Source organism: Plodia interpunctella, chromosome 5 (genome assembly GCF_027563975.2).
Source record: "Plodia interpunctella isolate USDA-ARS_2022_Savannah chromosome 5, ilPloInte3.2, whole genome shotgun sequence".
Lineage (NCBI taxonomy): Eukaryota > Metazoa > Arthropoda > Insecta > Lepidoptera > Pyralidae > Plodia > Plodia interpunctella.
The window spans coordinates 7,267,316-7,287,671 of record NC_071298.1 but is presented as its reverse complement, the minus strand read 5'-3'; the positions used below and the strand labels follow the sequence as shown (position 1 = coordinate 7,287,671).

Sequence of the window (20,356 nt, the reverse complement as noted above, 5' to 3'; positions counted from 1 at the left end):
TAGATGATAATTTACATATCACATATTTCATTAAGTAATTTATTACTTAGGTATAAAATACAGGTATGGAAGTAGGGTAACTTATGAATGGTTACACTTACTTGGGAATATTATTCCAGTTTAGAGTGCAAAAATAACAAAAAGAGAAGTATATTTTATATTGTAAATAACATATTGGAGTAAAGGTAAATTATGTATGATAGATATCATGTTTAAATATGGAAAATTAAAAAAATAAGACAACATGATGAATATCTACAGGAAAATATGGATAATACTGGTATGAGAACCACACATTTAAGTCAGTGAATAAAATACCACAACAAAGCTTCAGTTAACAGATTAAATAATCAGCTATCACATTAGTGTATAAGGAAATAGAACTATCATCATTCTCTCACCAACCAGAATTGCAATGGTGAATCTCCCTATATACCTACTATAGGTAGTTCACTCAAACATCTTGCCAAAATTATATTAAATATTAGAAAATAGTGAGATTTGAGATCAGTCTAAGTTATTCAAATGTTACTGAAGTTGAGTTAATGTATTAAAGTTGTAATACATAATTCTTGAATTAAGCAAAGAGAATAGCTACAATCACTATAGTATGTGAATGATAGTTATTTTTGTTTTAGAATGTATCTGCTATCTTGTAAAATATCAGAATGACATTAGTATGCTTTGAGTTTGAGGTGGAACCATATTTATGTTCATGGTAGCAATTAGGTATGTAGTGTCTGTAAATTTCTAAAAATTTCTCAATCAATGAATAGATTTAGTACCTAAATAGTAATATAAAATCTTTACAAGGCACTCATTAACTAGGTATTATTTAGAAGCCAGTACATATAGAAAGTTCATAGTAGTATTATATATCCATCCTCCTTACATATAAATACTCATTTTTGGAACAATCATTGACACATAATAGGTACATATTGGAATCTATGTAAGCCCAGTGTCATGGTGCCTAGGATTAGTAAACTGCTGGATTCATGTATTAATTTAAGAAAATTGTGATTCATCAAATTGTTTCATACAGGGAACATGGTAAGTGTATCCAGGTAATCGACCTACGTACTGTCGACGATTTGTTGTTTCAGGATAAGTATCACGTCGAAAATTTATGACAAATAAATAAGGTATGTGATAGTTGATAGAATACGTCTATAGAAAACATTACTATCAAAATAGATTAACAAAATATAACTTTTATATGGCAAATAAAGCATACAGTTGAAAAGAGCACAAGTGAGGATGTCTCTTAAAATTTGAAGGGACTTACAAAGCATCCAAACGAAACAAAAGTATATTTTAAACACTTACCAGCGTTAGTATCCATCTCAAACACTATAACTTAACTCGAGAACAACAAATAAACACATATTTCTAATGGTGTATTTCATTTTATAACAGCTAACTCAACAGCATTGGCGCTCTTGCGGCCATTATAGTAGTCAAACGTTTCACTGTTTTCCCGCGATAATAATATATCAAAGAGAAAAGCAGTTTAACTTCGATCATAAGATTTTTATTTATAATTGCACAGTTATTTATATTTAATTAATGCGTAATAAAATCATACTTCAATAAATTTTGACAATAATTAATAAAATATAACCACATTCTTCAGAAATTCATTCCGCCCGATCCTTTTGATAGGATACCTTACCTACCTACTATTTCATGTTTCAGTTTGTCAAATCCAAAGACTATTTGTTGATTATTTTGTCTTTGTTGTAATTATTATAATAGAAAAGGACAGAAATAATGCAAATAACTCACGATTTGAAAAAGAATGCTTGTTATGGAACGTAATTTGTGTTGCCATTATCTTATAAAATAAAAGCTTCCATGATTATAATGTTGTTCATAAAAAAGTTAAAACACTAAATAAATAAAAAATGTTTTGTCTCTTTTTGTCAGTTTCAAATATTATAAAGTGCGAAAGTGGCACAGGGTTTATTTATTATGCCGTGTTCCGTGATTATCTCATACAAAAGATAAAGTATATTTTAAGCTAAAAAGTATGGATATATTTCTCATTTTACAATATTTGAAATGGACAGACTGGGACAAAACATACTTCAAAGTATTCTTCACTATTTTATGTATTCACCATTCTACTATGGCCTATGAACTAGCTGACCTGCTATTATTTGACGTCATGGTAAGAAATAGCAGGGCAGTTTAATTTAAGTCCTGCTACAAAAGGTGGTGGTAAGCCTCCTGCGCACTGGGACTTCGCTCCCGTGGGAATTTTGGGACAAAAGAACCCTATATGATTATTTTCTACCCGTGTCCCAAATTTATTAACAATCGGTCCAGTAAATAATGGGTGAAGAGGTAACAAACAAACGTTTATTATTTTCAGGATAATCCACTAAATCCTTCCTTTTTCCTTTAAACTCGCACCACGATTGCGGAATTTTTGGTCGTAAATCTGCAACAATATTGAAAATTGGCGTTTTTTGCCTCCATTGGCAATGTTTGTGTACCTTAGTTGCACCAGTAGTGCCACCGAGCACCGCCAGTGTGCTTTGCGTAATATGTCCTATCGACAGAGAGACGAACCATGCATTTAACGCAACATTTAGGTTATTAATTTATATTGTGCTTTAACTTTTGTATGTATAGAATAGCTAGCTAGTTTTCTTTAGTTATTAGTTGGTCCATATTTTTCCTATTCTGCTTTTTAAATAGAGCATGGAATTAGTAGGTACTCCACGAATCACTTATTAAATCCATGAAATAGAGTTATTGTTCCGAGGAAGTACTTGTACGATAGCAACACTCAATTTTAACTCCGTCATTCTCAATGTCAAATCAATTTATTCTTTGAATAAATATTTTATTGGGTTGTTGATTTTGAGTTTCGAGATTAATAATTTACTTTTTTCTATTTTATCTAGATATTTTTTTGGTATCATTAATCTGATTAAACGAAATGTGTTGAAGTAATTTTATGATCACAGCTAGGTACCAAACAAACATTTTTCGATTTGCTGTGTGTGAATCATATGTGTGAATGTGAATTTCCGTCCAACTCATTGAAATAGAACATAATTATTAAAGTTTGAATCATTGTAAGGTACATAGCTAACTAGGTACCTAGATAAATCCTCCAATACGATGGGTAATTCAGGATTAAAACAACATTATGAGACTGCTTCAAAAACTGGTGTTTTACAGCTTTCCGACCATAAATTAAAAGAAGTACCTACAGAAGTACTTGCTTTATCTGATATACTTAGAAATTTAGATCTATCTAAAAACAGAATATCTTTTTTGCCGGAGGATATATCTAAGTTTAAACAGTTGAAACAATTAAATCTAGATACCAATAAACTGGAGGTATTACCTAATACTTTATCTAATTTAAAGAAATTAGAATTGCTGAATGTTTCAAACAACTCACTGTCGGTATTGCCACAGACATTTACAAATTTAAATAATTTAAAGCAAATATATTTGAATAACAACAGACTCAAGGAATTTCCTTTGGAATTGTTAAAGCTTCATAATTTAGAGGTGGTGGAACTGTCTAACAACAAGATTACAGAGATACCAAGTGGCATGTTTGAGCTGTTTGCTATGGAATTAAATTTAAGTCAAAATGAAATATCGTCACTTGGTGATGACTTACATCAGGCCCCCAGACTGAAGATCTTGAGATTAGAAGAGAATTGTTTAAGCTTAGATGCTATTCAGCCAAGCTTATTAAGAGATTCCAAAATACACACCATTAACTTAGATGGCAACCTATTTGAAGCAAAGCAACTGGCTTCTTTGGAAGGATATAATGAATACACAGAGAGATACACAGCAATGAAAAAGAAAATGTTTTGATGTAATTTATGATAATAAATCTTAATAATTTATGATATATTTAGTAAAATGTAATTGAGCACTGTAATAATTTTTCAAATACACACTATGACTAAATAAACCGAAAATGCTCTTTTCACCCTGATTTATTGATATAAACATTTATTGTGTTGTTTTATTGAATTAGTTTATTGAGAAAGAAAAATGTTTTTACTTGTATAAAATTTATTTGCAGAGGATTGATCAGCATGAAATTGTTTTCACATTTCTCATGCTAGCATTTATAATGCTAATTGATATATTATTGTTATTTCAATTTAAATCACTTGTATTTTAAATTAAATACTTAACTATGGTATAAAACACAAGAATTCACAAAAATACCAAATTTTCACATGTTTTTCTTCTGCATTCACTCAACTCTTCCTAGTGCTAGTTTACACTGCCTTGTGTATGTATGGCCTCCTATCTTGTAAAAAATATTGTTTAGACCTTACAATTGGCAAAAATTATACCTAAAGCATATTCTGAAATATGTACCAGTCAATGTCAAGTAAAAAATAAATAAAATTTTGCTTCAGGTAAAACTTTATTATATAGAAATAGGCTACAAAGTCGTCACAGTTTCCAATTGGACGTCCTCGAATTGGACATAGCGTTATGCTAGAAATATAATATCGGTACAATAACACGAAACTATTGAATAAAACTTTCTCAAATATAAAAATAGAAGCGAAAAATATATTATAATTCTTAACCTCCTAACCTGTACACCTTGTTCCTAAATCCTCATTTCACCCTCAACGTAACTATCCACCTAATTACTTCTGTTTACTGTGCGAAACTGAAGTGATGAAAGGTAACTATGACTCACTCAGCAAGTAGGTCAGATTGTAGAGTGTACGTTATAAAGAGTATTTAATTAAATGTCTAATCTACACCAACGTACACATAGAATCAGTCCAGCTACCTACCTCCCGGTGCACACGCGAAGATAATAAAGAGACTTAAGTATTGATTGAGTTTCGATTCGCGTATTGACCCGTCGTGTTAATTTAGGATCATCCCATGCGTCAGAGGTCCCATTCTTACGTTCATTCCCAGAGAGATGCTTTCGGTATATGTACACATTTTCGTAGGAACATACGAATTTTGACGGCAAGTTTGAATGGACTGAGCAGGTATCAGATACCTTTATGTAAAGAGATCTATATCAAAATCACATATTTTTTTGCTCCACTTCATACTTATCGAAAGTCTAAAATTAGTTTTTTTTTTTACAATATTTTTATAGTCTTGTGTATATAGTCTCCATGTGTTGAGCATATCGTAAGAATTTAGGTGGTGTAGTGTTTATAAAGCCGACCTGTAAAATTGAAATGGTGAGTATAGATTCAAAGTGGGCAAGGCCGAGTGCGGAAATGATTATTTACTCACTGTGATAAGGAAAAAAATAATGCGGCGTTGAAGAATGAGCAGTGCCCGAGAGTCTGACCGCGTTCCCCAACCCAGTGCCATTCTGTGCGGTGGCCGGTGACGACGACGTTGTCAATCGCATACATTACAAATTTCAACGCCTATGCTAGTTTTTACGACAAAATAAATATCTCGCGCTCTTTTCTATAAAAAAACTTATAATTATTTACCTAGTGAAAAATATTTTGTAACGCAATAAATTCCGACCTTAAGCATGAATTGTAAATAATAAGAGAACAAAAGTTCTATTATAGTTGCAAATTGTGTGAATACACTTGTGTCGGGATTCGCATTCAAAAGGTTGTAAGTAAACTTTATCATACCATTTAATATATTTCATAAATTTTCAAAACATTTACCAGGTTTACACATATATCTTTAGGTCTATACATGTATATAATTATTTAGTTAGGAACTTATCATCTTTAAGTACTTATAACTTTAGTCAATACCTAGATTTTCTTTTTTTCTAATTATTGTTCCAACCGATGGAACGGGGCGCCACGTCCATTGGCCAAAACTAGATACATTTAGTTTTTGAGTTTATCGCGAACAGTCTGATTCCACATGCTATGATTCACCGTCTAATCATATCATGTGGAATAAATCTTACTTACCTATTTACATCTTTTTTTCTTTGATGACCTCGGTGGCGCAGTGGTAAGGTTTTTGTCACTGAACCGAGAGGTCTCGGGTTCAATCCCCGGTCAGGTTGATGATGATACCATGATGGAAAATGATCTTTTTCTGATTGGCCCGGGTCTTAGATGTTTATCTATAGATGTATTTATTATAAAATATAGTATCGTTGAGTTAGTATCACATAACACAAGTCTCGAACTTACTTTGGGTCTAGCTCAATCTGTGTGATTTGTCCTAATATATTTATTTTTTAACTTTGATGTGTAGTCACGGCCAGCAGAGAAGGTACCTACCCCTTTTTAAACCAACTTACTTAAACCCATTGCATTCAGTAGACTTAAGTAGTTGCAATATGTAGGTATAGTACCTACATTTTTATCGCCAAAAAGTGTGCACAGTCAACAGCATATCAACCTACCCAAACTCATTGAAAACTCGCCGCTATTACCGTGCCATAGAGGTTAATGCAGGGTAACTTGATGTCCCCCCGACGGGTTCCCATCTTGTAGCGATGGTGGGGCTAAGTAACCGGGGGGGCTGGTCTGACACAACCAGCCACCCCGGTGAACCAAGAGGAACCCAAGGCCTAGAGACTTTGGTGGGTGCTCTGGGCCTGGTGGACGGTCCCCTCGGAAGTACTGCCATTGGCTGGTGACCCGCCACCAGCCTTTGGATGTGGAAACCAGAGGGGACCAGAGGTGGGGTTGCGGGGATTTTTCCTCCGTGACCACAGCGCGCCCGTGGCGCTGAACACGGTGCGGTGGGGTCGCAGGGGAAGGGGAGCGTCGGTATGTCTCTCGACGATCCCCTGTCCTCTGCGGCCGAAGGGTGGCTGCCTCTGTATCGGGTGCAATGTGTGGGTGTCACCTGCCTATCACCTCTTGCGCCCGTACAGGGGCAGACTTGGGTGCCCTGTGGCACCCAAGATTTTGTGTCCTGTGTGTGTTGTGACGCCCGCTCCCCCCGCCAGTTTTCTGACTGGTGCGCGGAACGGGCTTGATGGTCCGCGCCACGCTCGCGTGGCGTAAGGGGCGGGTGGTTAGCACTTGTGCTTGCTGCTCGCCCAGGTCGGAGCCGAAAGGCCGGCCGGGGGAGCGTCGCGGTGAAATGCCTAGCGACCCCGTGACGTCCCCCGTAACGGCAGCGTGGAAACGCCCCAGGGGTTTAGTGGGTAGGCTGGGCCGACTAGCGGCCCAGGAGTCCCACACTCAGTGCGTAACAAGCATTCCCCTGGGTAAAAAAAAAAGGGTAACTTGATGTGCTGTTGCCTGTACAAAAACAATTAAGGGTAGGAACAAAAAGTTTAAATAGCCATTTTTGAATTTTTCCAAATTGCTTCTGCTTTTACGCATCTGCTACCGCTGCAATAACTTGTATAACTTGATATTTTTTGACATTGGGCACAAATAATAATAGGTCTACATATTATATAATGTATACCTACCTATCTACTTATAATCTGTGCCCCCGCACGGGGCTATCGCTGCTATCGGAATTAGGTATGTGCAGTCCAAATTGCAGATCATTCGGATGCTTTTGGAAAGTTTACAATCCTAACCTTAAGTACCGATACCGATCATCAATAAATATTTCCATAAAAGTTCGATTGCATGGAATTAGTAGGTAGGTACTCCGCTAGTAGGTAATTCCATGTGCGATTGTCATAAATTATAAATATTTTTGAAGTAAACAGGTAGGTTACCAATTATACATATAACCTTCCCGTTTAATGAATTATATATATTATATTAATTACTTAAAAATATTTTTTACATAAAACGTTTTTTCACTAAGCCAACGACTATGCCATTTGCCGTCTTAAGAAATATTGATGAATATTGATGAATAAGTCTAGAAAAAAGTTACGAGCATGATATTTTGCAAGCGGATCCAAAATACGGGTAGGTACCTACCTAAGTTATAAATATAATAATAACTAGATGTTGTCCGGGGCTTCGCTCCCGTAGGAATTTTGAGATATAGATATAGCCTATAGCAATCTTGGATAATGTACCTTTCTAATGATGAAAGAATTTTTGAAATCGGTTCAGTAGTTTCAGAGATTACCCGCCTCAAACATACAAACTCACAAACACTTCTCTTAATAATAATAATATAGATATAAGGTTATATAATATCCTACCCAATTTAATTCAACATACCTACATGCAGAACTGGTTTTAGTTCCAAATTTTAGATGTAGGTACCTCCTACCTCGTTATCGGTGAAACTGGTTCCCCTGGTCTGGTTCATCCAATAATCATAATATTATTGGATGGAAAAAGATTACATATTTCAATTTCATACTGTACGGAACATACGGAATTTATTTTATCGCCACTTGAAATAAATTCCGTATGTTCCGTACATTCCAAGTTCCGTAACCTATTGAAGTGATATTAATAATAAGTTAATTCCGCATTATAGGAACTTATGAAGTGATATATATATTTGTATATACATATATCACTTCAATAGCTTCTTAATTACTATGAAATGGAAGAACATAACTCGAAGATAAACTTATAATTATTTATTAAACACGTGATTCATTTCCCACGTGAAGCGATAAATACCTAATAGCATAGATATATTTTTAATCGGTAAAATAGATAAAGTGGTCATAGTGTAAGTGTTAATAAATAATTACCGATTGTAACAACATTTTTATAAGTTGCTACTTAAGTAAAAGTTAATTTTGCATTCGAAAGTTGGGAGCACGTGTCTCGTCGCGTGTATAGCATCGTCTCATGACATGATGGGAGTGACGGGCCAGACACACAGCCTGAAAACGATAGAACATCGCCGTACGTTTGGGTCTCAATACAGAAATGAGGTTTGGAAATGTTGGGATTAATAAGCGGATGTAAATAAATCCGCCTAGGTACATAAGTACATATTTTGCAGATAATAATATGATACCATCGCTCCTATGTGATAACAATTCCCTAAGGCTTATTGGTCACTGACAACATTTATATTTTTTTTAGAATTGCTTTTCGACTCTAAAATTATATCACAATACTGGACCTAGGTACAAGATCTATATAATTTTTTGACATTAGAAAAATTATCTGATTTAAGTAACTAGTTGGAAATTAGCCAATAGGTATACCTATTTTCCATAGATTACCTACTAAGTTCATGAACACTGATAATGTATAGGACATTAAGTATCTCTGAAAAAAAAATGTAAAAGTTCTGTTGCTTTGTAGATGAAAATACCGACACAGGGGAAATTCGAGCGAAACTAAATTAGGTACCTACTTATATAACTTTGTTTCAAATTCAAATCATTCAGAAATTAGACCTTCGCAGGCACTTTATCACGTCAAATTTTATATTATCTAGTAATTTCTCAAAAACTACAAACTACAAGAGAGTTAGATTGGAGATCGGTGGCTGGCTATGACGCTTCTGCGTGTTCCTGTTTGTTAGAAGGGGCAAAAACTAAGAAGTGCTTGCTGGCTTGATATCAACAAGGATGTTATGGATGCCAATGATCTGACAGCTAAGGATGCCGAGCACCTTGCGAAATGGATGAAAAAACGTTGGAAAGCATGCTCTTACACTCGACGACTCAGATGAGTTGGTGAATTGATTTCCGTTATCATGTTATAACCGAAAAAGTGGACGAGGTTTTTGTTGCCAATCGCATAAAATAAAGTATTATTGTACACACACCTTTAGTACCTAGATAGATATTAATAAGCGTGCAAATAGGGGCAAAGATCGTTACTGGCGACTTTGGCTAGTGGGATCGACCATAATAATTATCGTATATATTGTTATATCTCATTAGCTCTGCGAGAGTCCTTCATAACGATCATGCACATAGTGTATCTAGAGTGTAGTTGGGTGTTTATTCATTTGTGTAAGCATGTTTGTTTGATTTAACGCGGATGTCAAAGTTTTTACGTATTCTTAGTATCGTCATTGAGTGTGTTAATTTTATTGAGTGCTTAAAGACATTAGATATTTACTTGGGAGATAATGGATTACCTCAAACATTTGGTCATTTGATACAAAACAGCGAAAATCTGCGTGGCAAAATTCGCAAAAAAATTTGGAAATATGCATCGTGATTATATATACTAAAGTAATATAGGTACTTAGTTCAGTGGAAAACTTATTTATGCATTATTTTTCGGAATTTTCACTACAAAGTACTTACATGAAATTAGAATTCCACCATCATACCAATTTTACTATAATGATCCTATTCATTTTCGGAATATTTTAAGCCGCTTTACCGGTCATTCCCGTTCGTCAAGCCCTGTTTTAAGCCCCGCGGGAGACGAATAGGAATTTTTGTAAAACAATCCCATTCGCCATCAGGGTGTCAAATGGGTATTTCACTTAGGAAACATCCCAGTCGTCACCCCTATCAAAAAGAAACATGAAAGCATAAAATAGTCTCGAGTAAATACCGTAATAAATTACCACCTAAACCTCCCCGTTCAATACTGCCGCAACTGGTAGGTACATACCTAAGTATGTAATAAGTAGGTACATACCTAAAAATATTATTGCCGCCAATATTTTAACGGAAAGTCTGAGGCCAGGACAAATGTTGGTTTTTTTATGTGAGGCGATAATTAAAGCTGAGTGTTATTGGTCTAAACACGAAATAATTAAATACACACCCACAGTATAAGCAAGTGTACTGAAAATGCACTTTCATACCATGTGTAAAGTTATTGCTTTCATGTTTATTTTTAATAGGGGTAACAATTGGGATGTTTCCCAAGTTAATTTCCTATTTTCACCGAAGGGGACAAACCGGTAACGACTGGAATTTTTTTACAAAACCCATTCATCCCGGGCGGAAGCGGACGAATGGGAAGTATTGTATTCGTGGTGTTTATAAATTAGAACACTAAGTACCTACTTACCTATTATTCTGATTTCTGCCCTAGGCAAACATTTTTGCGCGGGTTAGTTCATTCCATAGAATGAAAATGTTCCACATGAAACATTTAAAAGGTTTTGTCATATATGTCACACATGCTTTTTTAACAAATTTTGAAAATATCATTAATATGAAAAGAATTCAATTCCCTATCGGTTCTAGAATTTGTCATCGCATTATTCTTCCATATGTTTACCAGACAGACTAGACAAATGACAAAATTCTATAAACACGAACAGGATATTAAAAAATATTGTTAGTAACTCATGATTAGTTTTTTCGTTACATTCTTTCGCATTGATCACAGGTGAAGATGTATTTAATTTTTAAATCCTTTTTTTTTTGTTGCAGTGCATAATAGGGTTTGAAAAATGTCCGTGTTTAATGTTATCAACGTAGTCCTGGGCTGTGTGATGGCCCTGCTCATCATACTTTTCACAATCAGCTCCATCGCCAGGTACTACATAAAGGTAAGTTACTGAAAATAAGTACGTCTATAAAAATCAAATTTTTTCTTCTAATTCTAATGTTGTTTGCCTAAAACTTCCTAAATAGTATGTGATGTATGTGGCTTGCTAATATATGGGTGATGTACCTTACTCAATCCAAAGAACATTTACTGTACCTATCTTGTTAGTTACTAGTTACTACCTACTATATCTCTAAAATCACTGGCTCAATTTTTTACAAAATAAGGCACTATACTATATGTTGTACTAAATAAGACACGCATCCAGATGTATTGTAGGGGGCACGACACGACCATGGCAAGGGCGCGACAGATTTTTTTATAGTAAAGTAGATTTAATGTACTACACACGTTAGTAATTTAATTAAATCAAACTCAATCTACTTTCGAGTTTTCTAAGAGGATTACACAGGTACCTGCAAGGGTATATATTTAGTAGGTACCTAATAGTTTTAGATCCAGGAACTGTAACTGTCGCCATTGTCCCATACTATCCTACTAATATTATAAATGCGAAAGTTTGTGAGGATGTGTACCTATGTATGTTTGTCCAATTGTTATGAAATTTGGTAGTTACACGGGTAGGATATAACCTGGAATAACACATAAGTTACTTTTTATTTCGAAATTCCCATGGGAGCGAAACCTCGGGGCGCAGCTAGTATGATATAAACCTTAACATTTGTTTCAGTTCACATTGTTCGTTGTATTATCCTTGGTGTTCGCAACAGCCCCTATTCCGTTAATGCTGTCGAAGCCGTTCGATCCGAAGAATGCTTTGTGAGTATATACATTTTTAATATAAGTAAGTAGGTTGTTAGGTACTTACACAAAGAAAAAATTGGTATAGGTACGTAGGTATACTTTTTATTTCTTCTAGCGCGCATGAGAAAAAGTACTAATTACAGTTTTAATGATAGTAGGTAGACATTTGCCGTTGACTTATAATGGTACCTACAACACTAAGACCAGTTCAAAAAGTGTCCAATTGTTTGACCTTGACAAGTCGAGAGTGTAATTAAGATGCGAAGGTTTTTTTAACAATTGAGCAGTTTAAGCATTAGATGCTTAACCTATTTAACATTTAACCTACCTACTATATAAGTATTGTTGTTATCAGTTAAAAAGAATGCAGGCACAAGTTTGGCATCGATCGATTCGCGTGGCAGATTAAGTTGTAGTTAGATTACAATTTTTCATCAATAAAAACGTGTAGGTAACAATTGATAAAATGCATTTTTTAAAATAGTAATTCTCCCATTAGGATACCCGCAGCACTTTTGCGGCTAACAGCTAGAGTTCTTGGCATACGCTGGACAGTTCGAGGGTTGGAGAACGTGGACAACTCTCGAGGGGCCGTTGTGCTGCTGAACCATCAAAGTGGCATAGATCTGTATAGTAAGTTCTTATAGGATTCTTTCTTTTGTTTGTTCAGAACAGATTAAGCGATTTATGTTTATTTTTCATCATCTTTCCAGTGATTGGTGGGTATAAAGTTCAAAAGTGTTCACTGTCAATGCGATAAAGATAGCGCTGTAGTTTTCCTGCATATTGTGATTTCGTGATCTTTATATATAAATATATAGAATATGATTCACACGTGTAACCTTTGCCTTCGAGATAGGTACTTACAAGTATTTATACACTACAAGATTTTTGAAGCTCAATATTGTTGATGTCGTGCTAGGTAATTAACTAGTATTACAAATGCGAAAGTTTGTAAGGATTTGTGTATATGTTTGTTACTCTTTCACGAAAAATCTACTGGAACGTTTGTTATGAAATTTGGTAGAATATAAACAGGAATAACAAATACCTAGAGTACTTTTTATCCCGAAATTCCCACGGGACGATCCCGGGGGCGCAGCTAGTACCTACTTAATAATACCAACTCGTGTAGGTATTTCGAGAAGAAAAAGCCATGAATATGCATTTTCGAGACTAAAGGTCATCGATCTCAACATAATATCATTAGCAATTGCGTAAGTACCGGGTAGGTGGACATGACTGTATACACGAAGAACTGTTAGGTAATAGCGGACTCTCAATTTTCCATGACATAGCACTTGTTTATTCAGCATGTTTATGTGCAAACTAAAGTTGTTTAACAATGCATCTGGCATTGTAGTTGTAGGAAATAAATAAGTACATCTTTGACAGGAAGTAGTAATTCATTAAAATATAGTAAATATGGTGCCAAGAAAGGCGCGCCGGGAACAGATACCTACTAACAGTTTAGGTACTTAGCCTTTTACATAAGTAAGAATTTCGGGATAAAAAGTAAATACCCTATACAATATACATATACCTAGGTATGTATACTGTACCAGTACCCGTTAAACATATTCTAATTTCATAACAATACGTACAGTATATTTCGTTGGAAAGATTAACAAACATTACACCCTCACAAACTTTCGCATCATTTTCGGAATAGATATTATCAGTTTGTAAGCATATTTAAAAATTATCTACTCAAAGAGGTCTCATACTAACCTGTTTTTCCCATATATTGTCGGTATAGGCACGATTCTGCCCAACTGTATGCAAATACAACAGATACCTACTTAATAATTATTTAGTAATTCAAATGCTGGATAAGGAAGGTGTCACAACTTTATTTACATAAATAAGAATATACTTACTTACTATTGTCTTTTTCTACCAAATATGTAATTATTCATAAATACAAATAGCTGTTAAATAGCAAGAGAAAACTTATTTTAATTCCAAGAATCAAAAGATAAGTTTGAGAAAGATCAATAGGGTGGGTAGTGCCAAGCTTAAAAATAAAAATGTGTAAATGTATACACATGTATGTGTATGTATGTATTGACGACCTCGGTGGCGCAGTGGTAAGGTTCTTGCCACTGAACCGAGAGGTCCCGGGTTCGATCCCCGGTCGGGTCATGATGGAAAATGATCTTTTTCTGATTGGCCCGGGTCTTGGATGTTTATCTATATATGTATTTGTTATAAAATATAGTATCGTTGAGTTAGTATCCCATAACACAAGTCTCGAACTTACTTTGGGGCTAGCTCAATCTGTGTGATTTGTCCTAATATATTTATTTATTTATACATACTAAGGCTAAATGCTCTGTGATGTATACACAGTTAAAATGATCAATTAAAGTACCAATTCAATTATCGTGTTTCTTATCATATAATGAAACCCGATATATTGGCACTATAATTGATAATTTTAACTATTGTATGATTTGGATGGATGTCATTTATTTTCACTGTAATATATACCTACCCTCCATATAAATTGGTGTTGATATTTGGTTAAAATATCTCATTTGACTTGATGGAAAATGGCGGCAAGTATCCTATTGAATTATTGTCTTACAGTACTGGCGGTGTTGTGGCCGCTGATGGAGCGATGCACCGTGGTCTCCAAGCGGTCCCTGCAGTATCTCGTGCCGTTCGGCACCGCAGCGTGGCTGTGGGGCACGGTGTTCATCGACCGCGGAGCCCAGTCAGCCCGCGACGCCCTCAACAAGCAAACTGAGGCTGTCAGAGATCACAAGGTACGTGAACGAGGATCACTCCTAGTATTTTCCCAGTTTCTTCTCAAAAAGTAGGGCGCAAACCCAACTATTTATTGAGAGCTTTGCGCAGGATTGTTTGGAAAGAAATTGATAAAATACTGGACGTAAATCCATATCTGTACATGGGTCAAGGTTTCATTAACGCACAAGAAGCTCCAATGAAATGCCAAAAAATTGAAACGAAGGAAGTTTTATCGGAGTTGCAACCGTGACTTAAAAATATGTATTGTATAATAAATAGGTACTGTGTGTGGGGTCCTGTCGCCCTATTGTCATAAAGTTGAAGTTAATTTATTTCATAATATTTAAAAAAGTTTGAGGCTATTGATGATTATGTCCTTAACGCGTTCAAACAAATTCTTCTGTTTTATTGTAAGGTCACTGCTAGCAAAATGTTCTCGTTGTCACACAGAGACGATGGGCATTCTTGCGGTGACCTCTTTAGATGGTACGGCATAGTTATGCATAAAAAACAAAAACATGATATCGCTAACAGTAGTACAATAATGATGATCTCATCAAGGAAAATTGTTTAAGAGGTCGTTCAAGAGTGTAAAATTTTTAATACTAGTCAAGTTTTGGACTAAAACGGAACACGCGCTTGACGCCCCTGGACCCCTGGCGACGACGACCACTGATCTCAGATTTTGAAAAAAAAAAAATATTTCATTGCTTGTAGATTACAGGAAAACATGTAAGAATTGTATAAATGTTACTTTTCGAGCGAGTTCAACTCGCACTTGACTGGTTTTTAAACTTTCAGCGCCAAACCGATATTATGTTAAAAAGTGTGATTCTATTTCGATATGATCTTTCATAACAATTCAACATAGCACTCATAGGTAGTCAAAATTAACCTCCATGCATCGAAATACAGTATTATTTCTCAGGTTTCAAATTCAGTATTTTTTTAGGTATGTTTGTTTTGTTTACAGTATTCGAATTTATTCGATCCACCAGACAATCGTAATTTATTTTAAATTACAAATCAAGGATGACGTACGTATTATTCACGATGTCGTAATCGCGATACAATCAAATTAACGTTATTTTGCCTATTCTTTGCTACACACCTGTTGACTATCTCTGTCCATTGGAACTAGATGAATCATATAAGTTCATTCCTAAAAATAATGAAAGTTATCTATTTGCCTACGAAACACATCGTACCTATACTTAGTAGAATGACTCTTTATGTTACTGTCTTTAGTTACCTATTTATTACTCACGGATCATCATGCATAGTTGATGTGCTGTTGACTGCACTTATATAATATGTAGATTAGAATCTAGTCAGATCCTTCATCTTTGCATCTAAATTCGTGCGATAAACTCATTCGAAACAATAGGTGGGTAGGTCACCGCTACAGCATTATCCGCCGCCATTACATTTTTAACAATTTATTTATTTGTGAAAACTTAAAGTGGTGCTACAACTTGTAGGTACTAAAGTACACTAAGTAGATACCTAATTATTTTAATTAGAACGGTTTTCTATTGAACATAGGTAGTTTAGTGAAAACGGTGGCCCACCAATTGTTGTCGTAAAATGTGCTTAATTCTGTGTAATGGAAAATTGTAATACTATCGAATAAAATTCTTTAACTAGTGTAGAAAAATCTCCTGTGACATTTTTTTAGTTTTAAAAATTGAGATGTGAAAGTGGCGCTAGTGTGCGGTTGGGCTTAGTCTTAATTTCCTCAAATATTTCCTTATTTGATGAGAATAGTTACAGTTTTATTACCATTTACGAACCCAGGCAAGTTAACAAATTATACTCTGTGAACAAATATCGTATCCTGTGTACCACGAATGTCCATCCATAGGTTTAGTGCAAACAGAGGTAGCCTTGAGAACGATGATAAGGCATTACGAAATAAGGAATGTGTCATCGAGTGCTCGTGGAATTCATATGAGTACCCACTCAATGGACTTGAATACTTATTCAAAATTCAAACAATGCATTCTGGCTATTAAAAGGGATCGTGTATGGGTTCGCTAAATAAATAACCGGCCAAGTACGTGTCTGTTCCGTAGTTTACTACAATAACCAAACAAGTGCGAGTCGGATTCACTAACCGACAGTTTCGTACCATGCCACCACTTGTTCGAAATGTTATGGTAGATATGTGTATACACAGCAATATATACCAAGAATATAAAATTATTTAAATTATAAACGCCGTTTACATGTCGCATTTAGGTATACCTACATATAGGTATTTAAGTAGATTTAAAGATACCTACTTAAAGTAAAATAAATCAATTTACATAGGTAGTGTTTTTCTGCCGAAGAAATCTTACTTTTTGTGGGTCATCAGAGTAATAAACTTAAATAGCATATTATACGTAGGTATACACTGTTCGTTGAAAGTAGAAAGTTTGAGTGTGTTGTGGAAAGGTTTATTCAAAAAATACTGAGATTAAAGTAACTACCTACATATTTAATTGCCTACCTAAGTGTGTAATATAAACTTTATAGGTAGGTATAATCTGAAAGAATTCATTATAAGAGCAAATTCAGGAAACTCCCAGCACGTGACACGCACAACCGTTGCTATTTTTTATATAAGTAGGTACCTATAAGATGAGAAGAGGTTGGTATATTTAGCCAGTTTGCGAAGCCAACTTGTGCTCGTTCGACTTTCACCAATTGGCCACTCGCTGCCAGCTATGAATAACATACAGAATACAGACAATTGTTGGAACTATAGGTAGAATGTATTCCGGATTTAACTTAGAAGTATTATAACTATGCTATTACCTACGGGTCCTCCCACGCGGTACGCGATCCGTTAGTTCTATTAAGTTGTTTGGTATACCTACGATTAGATTTTTGACTCATTTGCTTCCGGTGCGCTATATGTATCTCTACGTAGGTACATAATCTTGTAAATGTCAAAACTGCGCTGATATGATCTGCTGCAGTCTCTCATATCTTGCCTATAAGTGTACCAAGTAATTTGGAATAATAGTAATAATACAAAATGGTACTATCTACTTAAATATACTTATGCTATGGTACTACGATGACTGGGTAATCCATTTAGATTGCTAACGTTTTTACAATCTGTTATACTTTAGTGACGTAAATATATATGTTGCAGTCAAAGTTCTTATCCGGTCAAAATCTGTTTTAATTAACGAAATCAGTAAAAACTACATTTGAAGACGTCGGTCAAAAGTAGTTTTGACCGGAGAATTTGACTGCAACATATATAAAACAAAACATTCGCGAGATTGTAATAAGTAAAACTTCAGTTGTTTCGATTCATTCGCATAAAAAAAATTACTTTCCAGCGCAAATTGTTGTTGTTCCCCGAAGGCACGCGGCATAGCGGCGACAAACTTTTGCCGTTCAGAAAAGGCGCATTCCACGTGGCGATGGACGCAGGAGCGCCCATATTACCAATCGTTGTCTCCAAATACCACTTTCTGGATAGTGATCGGCGACGATTCGGATCAGGTACGTACTATTAAATTTTCTACTACTATATGCAATGCAGCCCTCAACTCAGGGAATAGGCCTCAAAAAATATTCAATCGTTGCAAATTTCACATAAAAAAATAGTTGCCTGTAAAGTCGGTTTTACGGGCGAAGATTTTACGTGACAACGTCTTTTTCTCGGTAGAATATACGAACGAGAGAGAGGCCCGCCGAATGCCTTGCGTCTCTCTCCCACGGTGACTCATCGTAACGTTACCGGGCGTTACACTTTTTCATAAGTGACTCCCAGCCGCAACCTAATTTAAGACGTTGTCACGTCAAAAAAAACTTTACATCACACACACAACAATTTTTTAATCACACAATCAGTCAGAGACGGTCACCATCGCTTAGTGAATTCCTCTTGAATAAAAAAACACCTCATGCCTTCGAGAGTTGCTTCCACATTGGTCTGGAAGCAAAAAGAAAAACATAGAAAGTATCAGTTGCTATAAAGACGTGTAAGAGTACAATGAAAAACTATAAATAAAAATAATCTAATCTTCCACTGACTTTTAGATTTACTATCTACTGCTACATACATATTATGATAACTACATTGGATAACTTTATGATGAGGAAAATAACCATAGATAGTTACTTTTATGTTTATTAGTCACTATATCGTGCGATGTGGGATGGACTAACAAAAAATATTATCCGTTGTTGTTTTGCGGCCTTTAGTAAAATAAAGTGCCACGTGTTTACATACTTAGTTTGCCGTGATCATGTAATTAAAACAATCAAAACAACTCTAACTAACATTATAAATGCGAAAGTAAGTTTTTTTACCTCTTCACGCTTTATCTATTTAACCGATCTTCTTGAAATGTTGCATACATGTAGTTTGAAGTACGGAAAAGGACTTAATATGTCCTTTTGAATGAATAGGTTTTGCAACGGGAACAGTTAGGTTATAATACAGGTTATACTGTATATATGTGGGTATAACTGTTCCCGTTGCAAATCCATGCGGGCGTAGCCGCGGCCAAACGCTATTATTAAATATTGTATTAAAAATGTAAATCATTTTATTTACAGGTGAAATAATAATAACGATTTTGCCGATGATAGAAACCAAAGGCGTGTCAAAGGAAGACATCCAGACTCTGGTGGACGAGGCACAGAGCAAAATGCAAGAGGAATTCACTAAGACGACGGCGGAGACGTTGGCGCGACGTGCCTGCCGTACTAAGGCTGATTAAATTAGGTTAGTGTTGATAAGATCACCGTAATCGGGGGTAGTGGGGCCAGAGCCAGTAGTGTGTGCGTAGTGCGACTTTGTTATTTACATGTCACCATCAAGTCATAATCTACGTCTCACTTCAAATATGAAGTGAGACGTAGAGAACCAATCATATAGCGCCATTGTTACGCAACGACAACCACACTGCAATGTGATTGATTTGCTGCGTCTTACTTCGAATCGACTCTATAGTGAGAAGTGAAATGAAACCCGCACTAAGCCCTCTGGACATTAATTGTACGATTTGACTTAGGGGTCGAAAGATGATTTAGAAAAATGTGTAAGAAAATAGGCTGGGACGAAAGCGGCATAATCTCATTTCCCGATAAGAGGTATACGTATCGCAGTTACCTACGCCAACAATTTTTAGTCACAGGTTCACGAGTGTGTCGTTACAATACATAAAACAATGCATACATTTTATAGGTAATACAGCTACATAAAAAATATGAAAATGATTTTTAAGAATATATTGAACTAAGAGAGAAAATCTAAAATTACTCTTAACTTAATGTCTTTAAATAATTATTTCTTACAATAAACCAAGTAATTCATGAAATTAATTTAATTGTAGACTGTTATAAAACTCAAAATAATATTTCTTTTTTACAGATGTTTATAATAACTTATATCCCCAAAAAAGCTGTGATAAAACTGAAGTTTAGTGATTGGTTAATGTTTGTTGTTATATAGTTGTGTATATATTTTATACAATAAATTTATTCAACAAAATAAA

General features: G+C 35.1%; 3 protein-coding genes across 8 annotated transcripts in view; 2 read left to right on the top strand and 1 right to left on the bottom strand.

The window, feature by feature from the left end:
- Positions 1-1,681, bottom strand: part of Pcl (Polycomblike) — a 9,837-nt gene extending 8,156 nt beyond the window's left edge. The window contains exon 1 of the mRNA XM_053744982.2: positions 1,330-1,681. Within this exon, the coding sequence (XP_053600957.1) occupies positions 1,330-1,345 (16 nt within the window). The 5' untranslated portion in view covers positions 1,346-1,681. The remainder of the gene's footprint in view (positions 1-1,329) is intronic.
- LOC128669833 (putative 1-acyl-sn-glycerol-3-phosphate acyltransferase acl-2) lies at positions 950-20,356 on the top strand. 6 transcript variants are annotated; one of them, XM_053744984.1, is made up of 8 exons: positions 5,338-5,610; positions 11,213-11,331; positions 12,022-12,110; positions 12,595-12,728; positions 14,688-14,866; positions 18,188-18,353; positions 19,416-19,584; positions 20,233-20,356. In XM_053744984.1, exons 2-7 carry the CDS (start codon positions 11,233-11,235, stop codon positions 19,577-19,579), a joined length of 831 nt encoding a protein of 276 aa, XP_053600959.1. In that variant the 5' UTR covers positions 5,338-5,610; positions 11,213-11,232; the 3' UTR covers positions 19,580-19,584; positions 20,233-20,356. The 6 variants fall into 6 exon arrangements, with proteins under 6 accessions (XP_053600963.1, XP_053600959.1, XP_053600961.1 ...); XM_053744988.1 differs by lacking the exon at positions 5,338-5,610 and adding an exon at positions 950-1,053 and having other exon boundaries at positions 19,416-20,356; XM_053744986.1 differs by having other exon boundaries at positions 5,338-5,607; positions 19,416-20,356.
- Positions 2,794-4,411, top strand: LOC128669834 (leucine-rich repeat-containing protein 57-like). The gene has a single exon (XM_053744989.2). It carries the CDS (start codon positions 3,136-3,138, stop codon positions 3,850-3,852), a length of 717 nt encoding a protein of 238 aa, XP_053600964.1. The 5' UTR covers positions 2,794-3,135; the 3' UTR covers positions 3,853-4,411.

Excerpts from the sequence above, each read along its gene's own strand:
- LOC128669833 (XM_053744988.1), top strand. The coding sequence starts at position 11,233 with ATGTCCGTGTTTAATGTTATCAACGTAGTCCTGGGCTGTGTGATGGCC. Across the intron at positions 11,332-12,021 it reads TCGCCAGGTACTACATAAAG|TTCACATTGTTCGTTGTATT; the intron begins GTAAGTTACTGA and ends CATTTGTTTCAG. Across the intron at positions 14,867-18,187 it reads AGGCTGTCAGAGATCACAAG|CGCAAATTGTTGTTGTTCCC; the intron begins GTACGTGAACGA and ends ATTACTTTCCAG.
- LOC128669834 (XM_053744989.2), top strand. The coding sequence starts at position 3,136 with ATGGGTAATTCAGGATTAAAACAACATTATGAGACTGCTTCAAAAACT.